Genomic DNA, 19,539 nt, shown 5'->3' on the forward strand with positions numbered 1-19,539 from the left:
ATAAACTCTACAGAGTAGACTCATTGCAAAGTGCTGAAGGAGACTAATTGAGCCAAATAAATTCACCAAGAGAAATTATTTGTCATTTGATTGGTAACAATTTATGAGCTATGATGGATTTCTGCATTTGTAACACATTCTAAAAATATAACACACATTACGGACATTTCATTACAAAAACAAAACATGAATAATTATCGCTGTCTTACCTCTACTTATAATATAAGTCCATGCGGCGCTCTTTCTGCACAAAAATATCGGTTATTTTCTGGTAAAAGTTCTCATTATCTTCTTCAGTTTTAAAAGTCTCTCAGTCTCACTGGAGCTCACTGCCAAGGAGGAAAGCCTTCATTGATCAGTCCTGTTCCAGCTGTATGTTTAGAGTCTTTTTATAGCTTTACTTGTTTAGCAAAACTCGCTAATAAAACATCCATAACTTCCTGTGACTCTGCAGTTTTAGGATCACAAGCATTGCCCCTTGAGCGCCCCCTGCCTAGAGGCCAAAGAACTGCCGGCCTTACCTACAACCCGTTCTTTGCCGTTTATGATCGCCCAGCAGCACACGAAAACACACAGTTTAATGACCAAAACACAATTCATAATCCGCATATATTAAATTGTGGAAAATCAGTTCATAACTGTTTGAACAATTGAATTTATGATCTAGAGACAGGAAGATGCATTCACAGAATGGAAGCCAGCGCAGTTAACATGGGAGTGCGCTATCCCAGGGGAGGCCAAGCTCGCTGCGGCCTTACCTGCTTAGCTATCAAGCGCCACCAAGGATTTACATGAAAAATAGCGAAAAGTCTGCGATTTTAAAGAGAATGTGATAAAAAAAATTAGGAAATTATATAAAAAGAGAACTCGTATTACAAATGACTGAGTGAATCACAATTTATATTATGTTATCATCATTATATATTTTCTTTTTTTCCATGATGACAAGTGAGGCCTGGCCTCACTTGCCTCCCCTGACTGCACGTCACTGCTCCTTTCTTATGTGGGGTGCCACATTCTTCCATTCTTGGTTCCCTCCTGTTTTCCCCTCTGTCTGCTGCCACTCCAAGCTATTGTAGCTTGCAGCCACATGCCATTCCACTGTTATGCAGATGATATGCAGATCTACCTGTCTGTAAAACCAGGTAATCCAATACTCCCGTCGTGAGGGTATCTCTGCCGTGAAACAGGGGTTAAACTAACATGTTTAAAGGAACAACAGACCGAATGCATTTTGTTCAGAGAGAAGCCCAGCGCTGATGTCAGTGCTCTGAATTTTAGATTTAGTGACACTGTAAGGGACCTGGGGGTGATTTTTGATTTTTGACAAGTATTTATAAATTCAGCAAACAAGTTGATTCAGCAGTCAAAGCTGCTTAGCTATAAACCTTCGTTTTATAGCTAACCTTTAACTGATCACGCCATTATTTCCTTCTTTCACTGGCTGGTCTTTTTATATCTAACAAGCTTTACAACTGCCATAGGTTGCCTGTGAAATTGTTATTATTAACAGAAGGAACTCAGGTTATTAAAAGGGCAGCAATTGTAAATGAACTGAGATCGATCACTTTATTTAGGACTATTTCTCATGTCATGGAGTCCATTCCTTGGCTCTCAGCTAAACATAAGCACTACTTAAAGCCTTTAATAGCCCATAAATTCTTAGAAACATTCTCTTTACATGCTCTAATTTTTACTCTTCATTAAGTACATAGATATACCTCAAATATGAAAAATATTCTCTTGATGTCCAGCAAACATTCCTCTTGTAAACATGATTATTTGTAATCAGCAGCTGTAGGTTTCTGCCAAGTAAGGAGCTGCAATTACAAAATGATCAGCAAAAAAGAGAAAAAAAAACTGCCAAAATATTGCAGACACTGTAGTGGAAAAGAAAATCTATGTACTAAAACAAATATTCTCACAGATCCAGGAGTACAAATTCCCATGCAGCACAACTCGGGAAGGAGGGTTTAACAACAACAAACTGATGAATAATTTAACAGACTGCTGTAGAAATACTTATTTCTCTCTGAGGGAGTGAGCTGCTTAATGTTTCTTGCATGAGGAATATCGTCCCAGATGCATGAGATTTCTTAGGTTACAGAAAACCACCATCGCAAAAGGAAATTAAAATGTAATATAAAACGTTTTTTTAGTCAACCAAGGATGCTCCTTTTTGTGGTCATCTCCAGTCTGGGCATGGTTGTATTTTGCACAAAGAAAACATTTTGTGGGACAGAACATATTGTAGCTCAACGATTAATTTCAAGAGAAGCTCAAAATCGTTGAGATCTATTTAATCAGTACGAGTAATTAAAACGACTGAGCGTGGCTTTGGGTTTTTGGTGCTACCATAATCATTTACTAAGCCTTTGTATATTCTGTTATAATGTCCCAACTCATTCCAAAGATATTACATAAGCCGTCTCATCATGAGTCAAGTGACTTCACGTCAAGCAATAGCCTCTGACGACCCAGGACAGTGACATGGATCTGACTCGGAATGCCCCAGAGGACATGTGGGCCTCCATGTGCTTAAAAACAGCAGTGCTCCACCTGCTTAAGTGTGATCAGCCATAACTGACAAAGACTCCTGGATAGGTGTTGAAACGTTTTCAGAAAAAAAAATGAGCAAAAATCTGGTTGCTCATGTTTGCTATTAGCAGGTCAAGGTAAAAACTCCAATTGTCTGTAGACCAAACACTACTTATTGATTTTTTCAATATAGCGATATCTGCCACTGGGATATCTGAAAACACATGCCACGACATACATTGCCATACATCTTTTATTTCTGTTTTCACATCACTGTACAGAATCAAAACTGAAATCTAAAGAGTAGGCTACCCCTACTGCATGGTTCCACAGTTAGACACTCGACAAAAACATAGTTAATTATTTTTTTTCTGTTCTTTGTTGTTGTTGTTGTTTGTGTGTGTGTGTGTGGGGGGGGGGGGGGGTGTTACAATCTTTTGTTTAAACCTTGTGTTATTGATAAAACACAAGTTCACCCCTAAAATCTATTTGGAAAACACACGTAACAAACAAATCGAAATAGCCAACATCAGAAATGCTCAAAGCAGAGTTAGTATTACAAATAAGGCTTTCTTTCTGTCTTAATCCCAACAGAAAAAAAAATCACACTCACCTTACACGTTGGGTGAGTTCGCACTCAAACGTCTGCGACGGAAGACAGCAGCGCCCTCTTCTGGCCAAATTACAACAATACATTCCTTTTGTTGGTAGGTTTTTTTCCCAACCAACGTACATGTTCATGTTGCTGCTGTAGACCCGGCCGCCATATTTGGACTGTAATTGTTGCACTGTCTACACGTCACGGCTTTATAACTATAGGTTCAAAAGCAAAAATAGAATCTCTAAATATTCAAAAACACACCGAATACAATGGACGTCGGGTGACTAGGTTCAAATACGTAAATGGACGCCGGTGCGGCGCAGGCGCGGTGGCCAAGTGGTAAGGCGTCGGTCTCGTAAACCGAAGATCGCGGGTTCGAACCCCGTCCGTGCCTTTTGTTTGTAAACCTAGTTACGTAGACGTAACAGAGAACCTGTTTGGCAACAATGTCAATTGTTGAAATTCTGAAACTATATAATGCTTGCAATATAACGTTGAAACACTGTAAAAGTAATCTTACACCATATTGGATTTGGTATAATAAACATTATTACATATTCACCAATGATAATTGTTTTAATTGTGCATCTTTAATTGGCCCTGACTGAGCAGTCTAGTGCCGTTTCCTGGGTAATGCAGCATGCTGCTGTCTCACTGATGCACACCTGATGCAGTGCTATCATATTTATTTAATTAAGGAAACTATTTTTTTTATGTTGTGATCATAGCAACTACTTTGACAAGGGTTGCAGTGCTTTGCAGAAAACACAATATCATCCACAACACATCACAGATTGTACATCCTTTGATTGAGATCTGTGACATGAAATCCTGTATGAAACATGAATCTGTCTGTTAGAATACACACAGCATACTTTGAGTCTTTTTAGATCATTATCAGACATTGTCTTACTGAGTTCTTCCTTCAAAACCTATGCACAATACTGTACATCTTAATTCAACATGTAGATCGTATTGTGCAATAAAGATAGCAAGTATATTTGCTTCTTCCTTAAATTTTATTGACTTTGGGGGTCTGCATGCTCCTGGTTCTGCCTGAAATATGTCAACATAAAGCCCAGTGGAGACTTAATTGGATGTCAGTTTTCTAAACAAAATAAAATGTTATTGACTCATCTCTATTCACAAAATATTTGGCTAAAAATTTTCTATTGACAATGCAGATGAGGGGGCTACTATGGCAGCTAACTGCATGTGTTTTTTTTTATTATTCTATATATTACCTAAATTTGCATATATATATCTATATATATATATAGGTATATATAGATATATATATGTATAGAGAGAGAGAGAGAGAGAGAGAGAGAGAGAGAGAGAGAGAGAGAGAGAGAGAGAGTTACTCCTTTCCACTATTGCCTATCGCTTGCAAAGGACAAGGGATCGCTGCAAAGTCAGTGACTTAATACAATCAGCTGGGTTTTCTTAAATATATAGTATTTTATTTTAAATTGGTATTGTAAAAACGCCCTTGACATCACTTTGTTTTTATTTGAACCTTTATTTGTACAGCTGGTCTTACTGAGATCCAATATCCCATTTACAAAAGAGACCTTTTCTGGTCAAACAAAAAAACAACAGCAAAAAAAGCTACAAGCAACAGTACAAGTAATTTTTGAATATTTGATTCAATCAAACAAGCTATAAAAAATATCACCTAAAAAAGAGCAAGTTTAGATGAAGGTTTTCACAATTCTTCTTAAAATAAATTCAGGAATCAATGTTGATGGTTTAAGATCCTGCAGTAGAGACGGGACAGAGTAAGAAAATGTTTTTTCTTTCTTTCAAACTTCTGATCGTATGAACAGAGCACTGAAGAAAGTAAAGCCCTGAGAGCGAAGTCTGTGACTGGCTAGACTGTCTAAGTGACATGTTGGAGGATAAATAAGATGGGAACAATCCAAGGATAAGTTTGTAATAAAGCACTGCAGGAACAGTTTGTGCATGCTAATGAACCACAGTGTCATCAATATTAAATGTATATAAGCATGAGTAATGGCAATTTCACATTGTTTACATAGTATGACCAGGATTAAAATGGAATTTATTTACTTTAATCTGATTTTATATTCTAAGTTAAGAATTAAATTCTTTAAAATTTAAAGAACTTTAAAACTCAAATACCTGGTTTCTCCAAGATGCCTTTTAGTTAGAGAAGCAATAGTAAAAACCTGACACACCATTTTTTATGAAAGAAAGACTAACTCCAAAAAAGAAAAAAATCAGAACTCAGAACTTTAAATCACTTTGTCTTTGCACTTTACAACTCTAGATGTTGTGCGCAGCCAACATTGGACACAATGGAGCGAGCGTTTTGTAGGCCTTGACCTACAAATCCCCACTTTTTCAATTTATTTTCTGAACTGGATGCTTTTCATTGACTGCATCTCTCATTTCAGCTGAAACCTTCGAGCTGAGCACTATTTGAACAAAGAGGCTGTGTTTTCCTCACCGAGTCATTAAAAGCAGAGCTCTTAGTGACATCTGGGAGGGTTTGGATTACACGCCATGTTTCTGTTCGCTACATAGCAGAGGAGACCGATATTCTAAGAGTAAGAGTAGACTTATATTAAAAAAAAATAGCATTAGCAAAAGTTATTCAGAAACAAATAAGTTTTCTTTTATGTTTTGATTTTGTGCCCTGCAGTGAGTTCTGTAGATATGTCACCATCTAGTGGTGTATGTGCAGATTTCACACACACCTGATCAGCTAATACTGGTTTAGTGACGTTGGAAACGCTCCCTGCTGTGTGGGGAGCTGTGCAGGGAGAAAGATTATTTACTTTCTAAACAGAAGAGCGTAAACTGGGGAAAACCTGGAAACGTCATCATGCCATTAACTGTAAATGAGCTCACCTGACAGCTATTTGCTCTCTCACTGGCAAGCTACTGCTCAAAAAAACTGTGGCTACGCTGGGATTTTGTTAAACCCCTTAAAAGGAGCTGACCACTGAATAGTGAACACTACTTTCAACAGCAACACATAACTGCTGTGGACTTAAAGTAGCCCAGTCTGTTAGCTTAGTAAACTTCCTGCTGTTTTTTTTTTTCTTTTTTTGGACGTAGTGAAAGATGTAATGTGCAAAAGTCTGATAGAGGACAAGGAGTGGTTCTCTGGGCTGCAGAGTCGACTCCTCAACATATAAAAGTAGCTTTGTGAGGAGTGGCGACCTGACCTTTTTACGCTTAACACTGGACCTTCAAGGCCAAATAGAGGATTGCAAAAAGTTCAATCTGTCTGTATCTTAGACAAAACCTTTAATGAACGTTTCAATCTCTTAAAGAATGAACAAAGTTTTGTTCTTTTTTTTAACCAACTTCCTTCTACATGCATTTAATTGATAGATACCGCTATGCTTCATTAAAAAACCTTGGCGATGGTGAAAATATAAGAGTTTAATCGTTTTTTTGATGCATTTACATTAACAAAAAGGCACACAGGACATGGAGATGTATCCATCGTGTCAGTATATGTTACACATCGGGTGCTCGTAGCCGCACATGAAATCTGGCCATACGGCATACTTCTGGATGAAAGGCGCTTTTCTCAAACACTTGGCTGCCTCTCTGTCACACTTGCATAAGAACTTCTCGCATTTGTCCTCTAAATCCTCTGAAATGAAAAAGGGACAAACATTTAGGCCGTTGACACGATGGAGAAAATAAAAACTTTACACTTTATGGCAAAATATACACTGCTTGAAAATCAAACGGTTCATGAACTCGTCTTCTTCACATTTTTTATGTTAAAACCACAAACTTTGATGTGTTTTATCGGAATTGTATGTGATAGAGCGATAAAAAGTATTGCGTGACTATGAAGTGGAAATAAAATGATACGGGGTTTTCAAAATGGCCTTTTTGTGTGTGGCCTTTCTGTTCAATCTGATACCCCTGCATAAAATCTGGTGCATCCAATCGCCAATAAAGGTCACCTGAGCAAATAAAAGTTAATTCAATACTCCACATCAAGACTGAAAGAGTACGCAAACTTAGCAATACATGGACATCCACTTAAAATGACGGGTGAACCAGTCAGGTGAGACCAGATTGTGACTTTCTGGCCTACATGAAGGTGCACATCATCACCATGAACACACTTTTACTATTAAGACACACGATGGTGGTGGTATCATGCTGCGGGGAACAGAAAACCTCTATTCCTGTCTAAAGTACGCAAAATATTTTAGACAGAGATAATTAGTTTAGACACAGATGGAGGTTCCCTTGCTGACAGGACAATGGAAATTTAATCCACAACTAGTAAAACATACTAGTACAATACTAGTAGAGTTGCTTACTGTACATCAAAGTATATTCCTGCGTAAGCATACATGGACCAGTCAAAATCCACCCCTAATTACCAACAAGAATCTGTGGCAGGACTGAAAAATTGATGTTCGTAGACACTCTCCATCCGATATAACGAGGCTTAAGATATTTTTCAAAAAACAATGGGCAAAAATGGTATTCAGAGAGCAAAGCTGGTACAGAAAAGACCCAAATGACTTGCAGATGGAAATCGTACGGAAACGCGGTTTCACAGTGTATTGACTCAGCTGATGCTGAGAACAAACAGTTCCTTCCACTTCCCAATAATGTGGCACTTGGTGTTGGTCCATCAAATAAATTTCTAAAAAAACACAGATTGAAGTTTGTGGTTCTGACATAGCATGTGGAAAAAGTTCCAGTTCAAGAGTCATCAAGAAATTCTGATTAACTTGCATTAAATATGTGCCTTTTGGGCAATTTCTTTTGGGAATATTTGCAATAAGATAGTGCAATGACTTGTGTGCAACGTAATAACAAGTGAAAAAAAAAAACAATAAAAACAGATAAAGGAAACATCGAACCATCTGAAGGTGAGTTTACTTTAAAAATTAGAAATTCAGTACCACACTCAGCTTTCCTGTCCTCACACGTCCAGTGATATTGGGACGTTTTGGTGTGGCAGCCAAGCTGCTCTGCATCTCCATAACAGCAATCATGCTTGTGGCAACACCTACAGACACAACATGTTGAATGCATTAGTGTCAAGGCTGCATAGGTGGGTGGCAAAGAAACACCACAGCTATTTTAAAAGCAGGGCTGAATCACCACTGTGGTTTTTCCACTAAACTTAGTTGGCAGTCAGATGTTTCTTAATGGATGGGACGTCTGGCGGTGAAGAGGGAAAACAAACAGATAGTAATTAGGATTCGGGTGTGGAATCTTAGACCTATTTTAAAGCCCCTGTCGGACCAGGCAATTGTTCTGACTGTGGCCTCCATTCACTCGTTCCTACCCACTGTGCAGTGTTCGCGGTACGGTGGACAGAGTCGGAAATGAAAACTGCTCACACCTATTTTGGAAAAGGGAAGAGTTGAGCTGCGCCGAGAAGAGGAAATAATGTGTACATGCCATCCCTGCGGTGAAGGGTGAAAGCACACCAATGCGCTCTGAATTATATGCTTTGCGGCACAAAATGCGTGCGTAAACCTGCCCGGTTGCTTGAATTTCGGTGAACGCTGTCGTCAGGTGCCGAGGCATCCTATTTTGTAATAAAGGGTAAGAGAGGGAGGAGCCGTCTTACCAGTCTGCCTTGTCTCGGGGCCACCCCTGACCCCCCAGCCCACAGTAGCATCCGTACATCATGTAAGCCAAAGCAGATCTCCCGGTGCTGCATTTGATGGCTCCTGCAAGCTCGAGTAGCCCTCTTTTTGTCCGCTGGGAACCGTGTGCTGCCACAGGAGCCGCAGCCACTGCAAAGAGAAACAAACAACAGAAAAGGAGGAAAGAGCTTCTCTATCTCTTTGCGCGTCGACCCTCGTGGTCTAGTCTGAAAGACGTAGCTTTTTATACACAACCAGTAAAATAAAATGTCAACAGCAGTGCTTCTTTACATACATAATCTCATTTGTTTCACCTAAAAGTCTCTCCTTAGAAGTGTTATGGAAATATAATCATATATATAGATATAATAGTGTAGTTTAAAGTAATACAGATGTTAACTTTAACCCAGTTTGGACTCTCAAAAGAAGTAAAGCTGTCTGGTTTCGGTCATTCTTCGCTTGTTTACGAACATTTTAATCACCAGACGTATCACTCCCTAAAATCCACAGAGACTCTTCTCGTTAGCAACTAGGAGACATGGCACTGACTTCACTCTTATGCCTCGTAAACAAAACATTAGACGCAGCCCAAGCATCACATTATATTTAGGGTGCTGTAAAATCTAGTTAACATTGCGACTTAAAAGTCCCAAAACTCTTCAGCTCCATGTCTCTTTCATTAAATCACTTTGCTTGCCAGCACACACATCACTAAAACCTCCTGCGAAAATGACTGACTTCCTCTGCATTCCTTAAAAGACGCTTCCAGTCTTCTTCTGCTGTTGTCTGACAAACTGGAACATTTAAATTAAGCAACTTACCAGATAGTAGGAGAAGTGTTCGGTAAAATGTCATCATTGCGTGCAACAGGCAGCTGAACTCTGCTCAGCAAGGGTTCCTGGTCTACCACCGTCTGAGCGCAGGGTGAAGGGGAGGGCTTTTTTTAGAGGCTGCTGGAGTAATCTCATGAGCATCATCATTGGACAGGGCTTAATCCAGTGTTTGCGAGACTAGGCTCCCCCTGCAAGAACCAGCCTGGTGCCTCTTTTTGTATCGCTGCTTTAGGATCTCAGAGCAAAACTACTGGGCATCTTCTTTATTCGTTCAAATCAAAAACCTTGTCTTTTAGCTTTTTATTTTTTGACAACTTGTAGACACAGAAAGCAAATTGTGGTTCACCTTCATTGAATACAACCCGGAAAGACAAATCACACAGCCAACAAATTAATAAATAAATCATTAACAGTTTAGTTCTGCTAAAGCAATGTCAGTACACCATTAACCCTTTAAAGTTCGAAACCAGAAATAATTGTCACGAAATTTGGATCTTTGCAAGAGGTGCCAATATATCAGATTAAATGCCTCCTCACGGAATAAGTATGGTCGTTCTCATCCAATAACACTTCTTTTTCCTCTCAAGGTTGTTATCCAGCAATGACTTGACTGCTGAACAGAGTGCTCACAGTGCTCCTTCCTTCAATAAAAGAAACATTGCATTTACTGAACAACACTCCAATTCCCAAAAACGATTCGAAGAGGTTAAAAATAAGATAATCTAGAAGTAGCTGGAGAAGTGTTGCGTGCTTGTTTCTCCTATCCTTCAGGATATCTTCAGGCAGTTCTTTTGGTAAGTGTGCCCAAACTGCATCCTATTATTCTATTTTTCCCTCTTTTTTTTATCTCCCCTGAAACGCTTGTATACAATGTAAGGTAAGCGCCCCCTGCTAGTGAGTGTGCACATCGCACGTGATGGTTTTCTTCTGAATTCATGGTCACCACCATAAAACAAGCTGCTATAAATCAGATCACAACTGAGAAAAACTAATTTTAGCTTATTTTTAATTTATTTTATTTATTTATTTTTGCTTTGTTGCATAATAAATGACAGGCAAAGTTTCAGTTTGAGTCACATTTGAAGAGTCTGATTTAGATTATGGCCTTGACGTTGCACATCTAATAGTGATTGCAGGAAGAGGAAGATATGCTCTTTTCCAGAGCCTAATTTTTGGCCAGTTGTCATCTGTTTGAATACATGTTACAACTGTTTGATATCAGAGGACCTGGAAGTCTGTCCGTGTTACCTTGCAGTGATGTATTGACTTAGACTTAGACAACTTTATTTGTCATTTTGTATGCACAGAGTGTGTACAGAACGAAATTTCGTTTGCATACAGCTTGAAAATTTACAGTGAATTGCAGTAGATTACAGGATAAAGTGCAGCAGTGATTTGACAGTACAACAATTGAAATGTAAACAATGCAGGAGAAAGAGACAGTGTGTGATCACAGTGTACAGGTGAGTATATCTTAAAAACCATTTGTATGTGCAGAAATGATTTGTGCAAGAATACATTTTAGAGACTGAGAGTTCCGCAGCATTTGTAATGCTGGATAAGGATGCAATGATGCAAATGTGCAAATGTGCAAATGTGCAAATATGCGAATGTGGTACAGAGTCCAGTTTATAGCTTCAGCAGTTCAACAGTCTGATGGCGACAGGGAAGAAGCTTTTGCAGAACCTGGTGGACCTGCAGCGGATGCTGTGGAACCTCTTCCCAGAGGGCAGCAGGGAAAACAGTCCATGGTGGGGGTGTGAGGGGTCTCTGATGATGTTACGGGCTCGGGCCACGCAGCGCTCAGATGAAATGTCCTTAATGGAGGGAAAAGGAGCCCCGATGATCTCTTCTGCTGTCCTCACCACTCTCTTCACATTCTTCCAGTTGGAGGCATTGCAGCCTCCACACCACACAGAGAGACAACTGGTCAAAATGCTCTCTATGGTGCTTCTGTAGAAGGTCGTGAGGACGGGCGGGGGCAGGTGGGCTCTCCTCATCCTCCGCAGGAAGTAGTCGCTTCTGTGCCCTCTTCACCAGTGACGTGGTGTTCAGAGACCAGGTGAGGTTGTCCATGATGTGCACCCCCAGGAACTTGGTGCTGCTGACCACCTCCACAGCTGAGCTGTTGATGAGCAGTGGAGCGTGGTGAGGCCGGTTCTTCCTGAAGTCGATGATGATCTCCTTGGTCTTCTCCACGTTCAGGATCAGGCTGTTGTCTCAGCACCAGCCCACCAGCTGCTCCACCTCCTCTCTGTGAGGAGATGTGTTCCTTTACCAGCCTTTGAAAGCACTTCATCATGAAGGGAGTCAGTGCAACAGGCCGGTAGTCGTTGAAACAAGTGACTTGAGGTTTCTTTGGCACCGTAATGATGGAGGCACACTTGAAGCATGCTGACACTGTGGCTTGGTCCAGCGAGGTGTTAAAAATGTCTGTGAGAACACCAGCCAGCTGACCTGCACACTCCTTGAGCACCCGCCCACGTATGTTGTCGGGGCCTGGGGCCTTCCGCGGGTTGACTTTCCTTAGAGCCTTCCACACGTCGGCTGTGTCAAGGCAGAGCACCTCCTCTTCCTGATGGGGGGCAGCTTTCACTGCTGGAGTGCTGTTTAGTGCCTAAAACCTCCCAAAGAAGTTGTTTAGTCTGTTAAGAAAGTCAGCATCAACTTCACCCACCCGGGGAGAGGGCGTGTTGTATTCTGTTACTGCCCGTATGCCTTTCCACATGCTCCTGGTGTTGCTGGCGTCATGGAAAAGCTCCTGGATTTCATCAATGTTGATCTTGTCCTCATAAGTTGCAGCAACTTTGAACATGTTCCAGTCAGAGCATTCAAAACAGTCCTGGAGCGCCTCCATGGCTCCCTCAGTCCACACCCTCACCTGCCTCACTGTAGGTTTAGCTCTGATCAGTAGAGGCCTGTATGCAGGAATTAGCATAACAGAGAGGTGGTCGGAAGAGCCCCAGGTGGGGGTGGGGGTGGGGGGGCTGCCCTGAATGCGCCTTTTATGTTAGTGTAAACCAGGTCTAGAATGTTCTCTCCCCGACTTGCAAAATCCACATGTTGGTAGAAATGAGGGAGAACAGTTTTCATATTTGCCTGGTTAAAATCCCCGGCAATAATGAAAACCCCCTCTGTGTGTGCAGATTGCATCTCAGAGATAGTCCGATAGAGGACACTCATAGCCTCTTTTGTGTTTGCGCTGGGACGCACGTAAACCGCTGTGATGATAACAACAGTAAACTCTCTAGGCAGATAAAAAGATCTGCAGCTAATAAGGTATATGCAGCTAATATTGAAGGATTTTTTTTAAGTTTACCTACTTAAAACAAACAAAGCAGTGGTGCGCTGTCAACCTGCATAGTGTTTACCACAAGTCTGATTGAGTCTGCAGAAGAGATTTTGCTTCTGGAAAAAGTTTAGGTCCTTCAGATTTTTCAGCAAGATATTTCTTGGTGACGTAAATGCATTTCCATTTATTTGCATCCTCCTGCCAGGGCAGATAACTTCAGCATATAATAATGAAAGGACAATAAAAGGTTTTGGTGAGTTGAGAATTACCACCCTGTTAAAGAGAAGAATGCGGGAAATGTTGCCCAATAAACTGAATTAAAGTTTATTGCCTATTTACAACATGTGGGTTCAGGTGTGTTTATACCTGAGTTTAATGTAGGTATATGTAAAATAATTAATGGTAAAGTGTCTGAAATAACTGCTATAATTTTAGGGTTACAATGGATAGAAGAGGTAAGACCTGATAGGGCAGTCATTTGTTCTACAGCTGCATTAAACAGTTTGATTTCAAAAGAGCAGAAAGAAGTGATTTGTTGATGGAAATATTTAGATTATTTTTAAGAATACAAAGAGCTGGAATTGATGTGTAATTCTGCTGGGTTCCTATACATGTTGGTGTAGAGGGAAATGAAAGAGCAGATGAGATTACAAAAAGAGCATTAAAATAAAATAAAAAATTAAAGGATGAATGTTCTGTTTGGAAAGGATGAGGCCAAATCACTAATAAGAACAGTAGTGAGGGACATATGGCAGGAGAAATAGGACACCAATACTAAAGGAAGACATTACTACAGAATACAGAAATTAATTAAGGTGAAAAATCTTTAAAGGAAAGTGCAGAAGAGAGGAAGTAAACTTTTCAAGGTTAAGGTTGGGGCATACAGGATTAAAATCAATTATTTATTTAATGACTAAGTGTGCATATAATGAATGTAAAGTATGTGGTGTTTGAGAGGATGTAGAGCATATGATTTTGAAGTGGACCACATATAATTATGAGAGGAGTATTTTGAGTGATGGGATGTATGAGTTGAGACGGAGATGGAACTTGGAAGGAATATTAGGTGTTAAAGAAAAAAGAAGGGAAGGATATAAAGCATTAAATATTTTCTTAAAGATACAGGCTTAAATTATATTATAGTTCATTATTTATTTAGTTGTTAATTGATTTATTTTTGGAGAATGTAACATGAGTATTAACCCTGAAGTTACACCCTCCGGTACAGTAGGTGGCGATCTTCACCTGAAAATGGCGGTTGCGGTTCGCCATTAAAAACCGAAGAAGAATAAGAAGGGCGGCCTTCAGCGACTGCTGCTGCTAAGTTGTTTTGGCTAATACGAAGGTTCCCTTTCCTTTTTGTTATATTCTGACCGAAAGGTTGTTTGGAATAAAGACTCATTCATGTAAGTGTCTTTAAAAATTATATATATATGTAGGACTGTCTGTGTTTTATCCTCCGTCCAAGCTATGGGCTAAACATCCACAGCTCGCTATTGTTTGCGTTGAGGAACTAGTTTAACTTGGAAATACCTATGCTTTGTTTGCTTCAGACTTCCTATTATAAACTTAACCGTTTGCGTTTTCGTATTGGTTAAAGCATGTGTGTTTCGGGTCTCTTGGGGGAAAAACACGTCTTTTTTCCCAAGTTTGATTTTTATATGTGTGTGTGCGCGCGCGTGTGTGTGTGTTGCTGTGTAATAATCGGTGATATTTGCTAGCAGGCGGTAACGGTAGCTAACGAGAAGTGTAGACGACGGTCCCTAGCCGCGCATAACACACGTGCGCTAAGAGATATGCGCCCATTATCGGACAGCTGGCAGTGCTAAAGCTTTGGGACGCTTCGTTTGTCTACAGCTTCCCTGAGTTCCATGTGTAAACTATATTATTTAGCCACGGAAACATTGATCGGCTAAAATATAAAACAGATTTGAATCGGTTATACGAAAGTAGGAGGAAGAGGAGTGGGAGGAGGAGGGGGCAGAAATAACACATCATCAACTCCCGGGTCTGTTCTATATCCAGCTGCGGTAAGCAACCAGATATTACAAAAAAACAACAACAACAAAAAACGAGAAATTAAACCGATTTAAATAACACTCGTATAGCCCATTCACCTTTGTTATATACATGTGGCAGATTGGTTGTTTTGTTTAGTCTTCGCAGTGTAATGCCCGTGTTAAACCCTCATCATACGCCGTCTATTCCACAAGAACGTTTTTGACATCCCCTGTCCAGCATAAATGTTGTTTATTAGGACGTGACGATGTGACCGAGAGGAGGACAAAAACGACGCGGGTAAAAACTGACGATGCGTTGTCCGATAATAGGCCGGTTGCTTTCCGATGCTAAAGTTTGAACGTTTCCGGAAGGCCGGTGACCGAACTGGTCCACACCCTCAAATATGTAATTATGTAATTATTTGTAATGCCATATGACTTAACCACCAAACCTTCTGCGAGCTTGTTTAAGAGCTCCTGCTTTAAAAAAAATAATAATGTAAAAATAGCCCACTTAACTCGTATTTCCGGGACTACGCGCGTGTCGTCATTATTTAAACTCGGAAGTGAGTCTGGAAGAAGGGATTCGAGATAAAGCTTTTAAAACGATGACTTTTAGATAGATGGCAACAGGGCTATAGGAACATGCGCTTGTGTGTGGTGGGGGGAAATAGGGTGGAAAATGTCATAATTTGTTTATTTTTTTTTGTGAGTGTGTGTATAATTCTTTTGTTTGCAAAACCATATGGAATTGTATAATTTCAGGTGCTGTCTGAGGAGAGGATATTAAATGCGCAACTATGTCTGGAGCGTGTCGGGACAGAAGTCGTCGCTGGCAGGAGATTCAGAAAGGCCTTCAGTTCATTCAGTGAGTGTGTTTTTACAGATTATTGGTTGTTACATAGGGGATCTTTTAGAGGAGAAATTAATTTGTAAATAGTAAGTATTTAGGTTCCCAAATCACTGCATTCTCCAAAGTACAGGGAAACAAATAAATTTGCTTCAGAGCTTTGCTGGTTTGGTAATAGCAGTTCACATGTGCATAGAAAGAACATAATAAGTGCAGCTGCAATGCCTACATCTTTTTATTTTTTTTCATGACATTACATTTAGAACACAGAGTTTAAGTGCCTGTTGACGGTTCGGTGTTTTGAGTTTTTAAGATTTTAACATTAAACCTGTGGCTTATAGGGGTTGCACTTAGGTTCCATTAATATACTTGATAGAGCCTTTAAATACAAATAGCACACATGCAAATTTCTAGACAGAAAAATAAATAAACAAGCACACACTCTGATATCCTGTTTTTCCTCAAAAGAAAGTCAAAATAGTCTGATTCAAAGACAAGAAAATTGTCTGCCAAGTATTACTACATCAAAGTGCTTAATTGGATTTGGGGTCTGCTTCTGTAAACTGCCTGCTGTTTATGCTGTTAGAAAGTAATACTGTGCTTTAGGCATTGTGGAGTATAATTTGTGTCTATATATCCATCTCAAGATTCCTCTTAACTCTAAAAGAGAGAAGTGAGTTGCGTCACTACTAATAATGCAGATAGGCGCTATAAACCAGCACATAGGTAATATGATCCTGTGGTATCATAGCCAAAGCACGTTCAACACATTTAAATATCAGAAAACACATGTGGAAATTTAAAGACCTCTAGTGTTGTCATTCTGGTGTAGTTTAATTACTCAGCCCATTGGTAAATCTACAGAAGAGTAGATGACAGATATTATTATTTTTTTATATAAAAATGTACTTCTTTGTATCTCTCCATCTTATTCTGAATCATAATCGTCTCCGTTGGCCGGGTTTGTACATAGAAAAAAGTTATTTGACATAATTTCCACTTAGCGTTCAATCTACAGACACACATCTATATATATATATATATATATATATATATATATTACACACACACACACATTTTTTTTTTTTTTTTTTTTAAGATCGGTCTATAAAGAGAGTATTGTTACAAAAGACTTAAACCGAAACCTGCACAAGTCCTGGGTGGAGAGAAGATCACCCCATTTTGATTGTTTGTTGCTGTTTGTTGGCCATGAGCTGCTTTTTCAAACCACACATTGATTGATGAACCAAGTATAGATTGAATAATGGCGGTGTAGAAAATGACCAGCAGCTTCCACGGAAGATTGTACTTCTTGCGTCGTGACGGGAAATGCTCTCTGCTTGGGCTTCTTCCGATCAGCGTCTGTATATGAAGACAGCCTCAGTTCCTGAGAAAGGATGGTTCCTTGGAACCGGAAGCGATCCACAGTAGATACAGCATTATTTAGGATGGGGAGTGTGGGGGAAGTTTTCTACAAGTTCACTGTCGTCTCTGCAGTGTTGGGCAGGTTAAGCTCCAGGTGCCTCTGACCGCACCAGTAGACCAGCCGATCCACCTCCTTTCCAAATGTAGACTCCTCCTGTCCTGGGCCAGACAATGGCCAGTGGTGTCATTTGCAAACTTCAGGAGTTTCTGTGACAGATCAGCACAGTTTCAGGGTTTATACTTAAGAAGAGCCCAATTAAGCTCTTAGAAAGTGTGGATCTACACTGTAAAAAAAAATCCGTTGTTTTTACGGAAAAAAACTGGCAGCTGTGGTTGCCAGAATAATCCCGTAGAAAATACTACAAAAATGTTAACAACATTACGGAACAACTTGTACATTTTACTGGGATTTAATGTACAATAAATGATGACTAAATGTATATTTTGCAATTATTCAATGTACAATAAGCAGTTTTAGGATGTGAAATTTACAAGTTGTTTTGTAATGTTGTTTACATTTGTACTGTATTTTTAACGGGATTATTCTGGCAACCACAGCTGCCAGTTTTTTTCCGTAAAAACAACAGATTTCTTTTTTAAAGACGTTTACATTTGTACTGTATTTTTAACGGGATTATTCTGGCAACCACAGCTGCCAGTTTTTTTCCGTAAAAACAACAGATTTCTTTTTTAAAGACGTTTACATTTGTACTGTATTTTTAACGGGATTATTCTGGCAACCACAGCTGCCAGTTTTTTTCCGTAAAAACAACAGATTTCTTATTTTAAAGATGTTTACATTTGTACTGTATTTTTAACAAAAAAAAAAAAAAAAAAAAAAAAAAAAAAAAAAATTATATATATATATATATATATATATATATATATATATATATATATATATATATATATATATATATATATATATATATACACACACACAGTCTATCTACATTGCTTCAAATTACTTCTAAATGAAAAGTCAGGCTGTAACAAACCACTCGTCAGACATTATACAATTCACAATAATGCAAATTTATTGTTGAAAAAATTATGAGAAAGAGATCATTAAAGTGTGTGTGTGTGTGTGTGTGTGGTTGCACTTGTGTTTGTGAGAGAGAGGAATTATGAGTGAGGTGTGGTAGTGAGTGAGTGAATAAATGTGAACCTTGTTAATAGCGAGCCACGAAAAAAGGTGATATAGGTGTTCATCGGCTCCATCACTTTGAAGGAACACCTAGGGGAATAGAGAAGAGAAACAAACACAATAATCTCCATTAGTTTCATTAGCAAAGTCAGCAATAATCAAAGATAACAGTAGCACTAGCACACATACCTTTTTAAATAGCTCGCCATTCATGGAGAGCTTGTGAATCATGGTAAAGGCTTGATTAAGATGCAACTGCATTGCTTCTAGAAGAACATCTAGATAAACATGGGTGTTCATGGTCACCTGAAGGAACAACTAATGGAATAGAGAAGAGACAGAAACACATATTCTCCATTAGTTTCATTAGTAAAGTCAGTCAATAATCAAGGACAGCAGTAGCATTAGCACACGTACATTGAACACGTGGGAATTATGTACAGTGCATCCTGAAAGTATTCACACCCCTCTCAATGTTTCAGCATTTGTTGCATTGCATCTCCTTCAGTCAAATAAGTTCATTTTTTTCTCCTTGATCTAGACTCAGTGATCCATAATGACAGCAAGAGTGTTATTGAGTGTTATAACATAGGGTGTGAATACTTATGCCCATGTGGATATTTCAGTTTAACGATTTGCAAAAACTTGTACAATTCTGTATTTTGCTGTCATTATGGGGCACGGATCCTAGATCAGGGAGAAAAAAAATTAACTTATTTGACTGAAGGAGATGACTGCAATGCAACAAATGCTGAAACATTGAGAGGGGTGTGAATACTCTCTGGATGCACTGAAAATAATTCCCACGTGTTCATTCATAGTTTTGATGCCTTCAACAAGAATCTACAATGGAAATAGACATGGTAATAAAGGAAACATTGATTGAGAAGGTGTGTCCAAACTTTTGGCCTGTACTGTACCTTTTCAAACAGCTCGCCCTTCATGGTTGAAAAGGTCATGAATCAAGTTACAGAAGCTTAGATTAAGATGCAACTGCATTGCTTCCAGAAGAACATCTAGAGAAACATATGGGTGTTCACTATCGCGGCCACTTGAAGGAACAACTAATGGAATAGAGAAAAGACAGAAACATATTCTCCATTAGTTTCATTAGTAAAGTCAGTCAATAATCAAGGACAACAGTAGCATTAGCACTAGCACACATACCTTTTTAAATAGCTCGCCATTCATGGAGAGCTTGTGAATCATGGTAAAGGCTTGATTAACATGCAACTGCATTG

The 19,539-nt window shown here is 39.3% G+C and overlaps 2 protein-coding genes and 1 non-coding gene across 5 annotated transcripts in view; 2 read left to right on the forward strand and 1 right to left on the reverse strand.

The window, feature by feature from the left end:
- Positions 1–3,461: 3,461 nt before the first annotated feature.
- On the forward strand, positions 3,462–3,533 carry trnat-cgu. The gene has a single exon. It is a non-coding gene; the product is annotated as a tRNA-Thr (tRNA).
- A 2,666-nt stretch (positions 3,534–6,199) lies between these two features.
- zgc:92162 (PLA2c domain-containing protein) lies at positions 6,200–9,750 on the reverse strand. Its single transcript, XM_012858009.3, has 4 exons — positions 9,573–9,750; positions 8,733–8,901; positions 8,056–8,162; positions 6,200–6,773 (listed from the first exon to the last, which is right to left on the reverse strand). The coding sequence occupies exons 1-4, from the start codon at positions 9,607–9,609 to the stop codon at positions 6,625–6,627; spliced, it is 462 nt and encodes a 153-aa protein (XP_012713463.2). The 5' UTR covers positions 9,610–9,750; the 3' UTR covers positions 6,200–6,624.
- Positions 9,751–14,136: 4,386 nt separating this feature from the next.
- LOC118556099 (zinc finger CCCH domain-containing protein 7A-like) overlaps positions 14,137–19,539 on the forward strand; it is a 30,541-nt gene continuing 25,138 nt past the window's right edge. For 2 of the 3 annotated variants that reach the window (XM_036147861.1, XM_036147863.1), the window contains exons 1-2: positions 14,137–14,282; positions 15,642–15,744. In XM_036147861.1, coding sequence (XP_036003754.1) covers positions 15,677–15,744 — 68 coding nt within the window. In that variant the 5' untranslated portion in view covers positions 14,137–14,282; positions 15,642–15,676. Of the gene's footprint in view, positions 14,283–14,881; positions 14,907–15,641; positions 15,745–19,539 lie in introns of those variants that run through there. The other variant, XM_036147862.1, reaches the window with a different exon arrangement.

Source organism: Fundulus heteroclitus, chromosome 16, assembly GCF_011125445.2.
Source record: "Fundulus heteroclitus isolate FHET01 chromosome 16, MU-UCD_Fhet_4.1, whole genome shotgun sequence".
Taxonomy (NCBI): Eukaryota; Metazoa; Chordata; class Actinopteri; order Cyprinodontiformes; family Fundulidae; genus Fundulus; species Fundulus heteroclitus.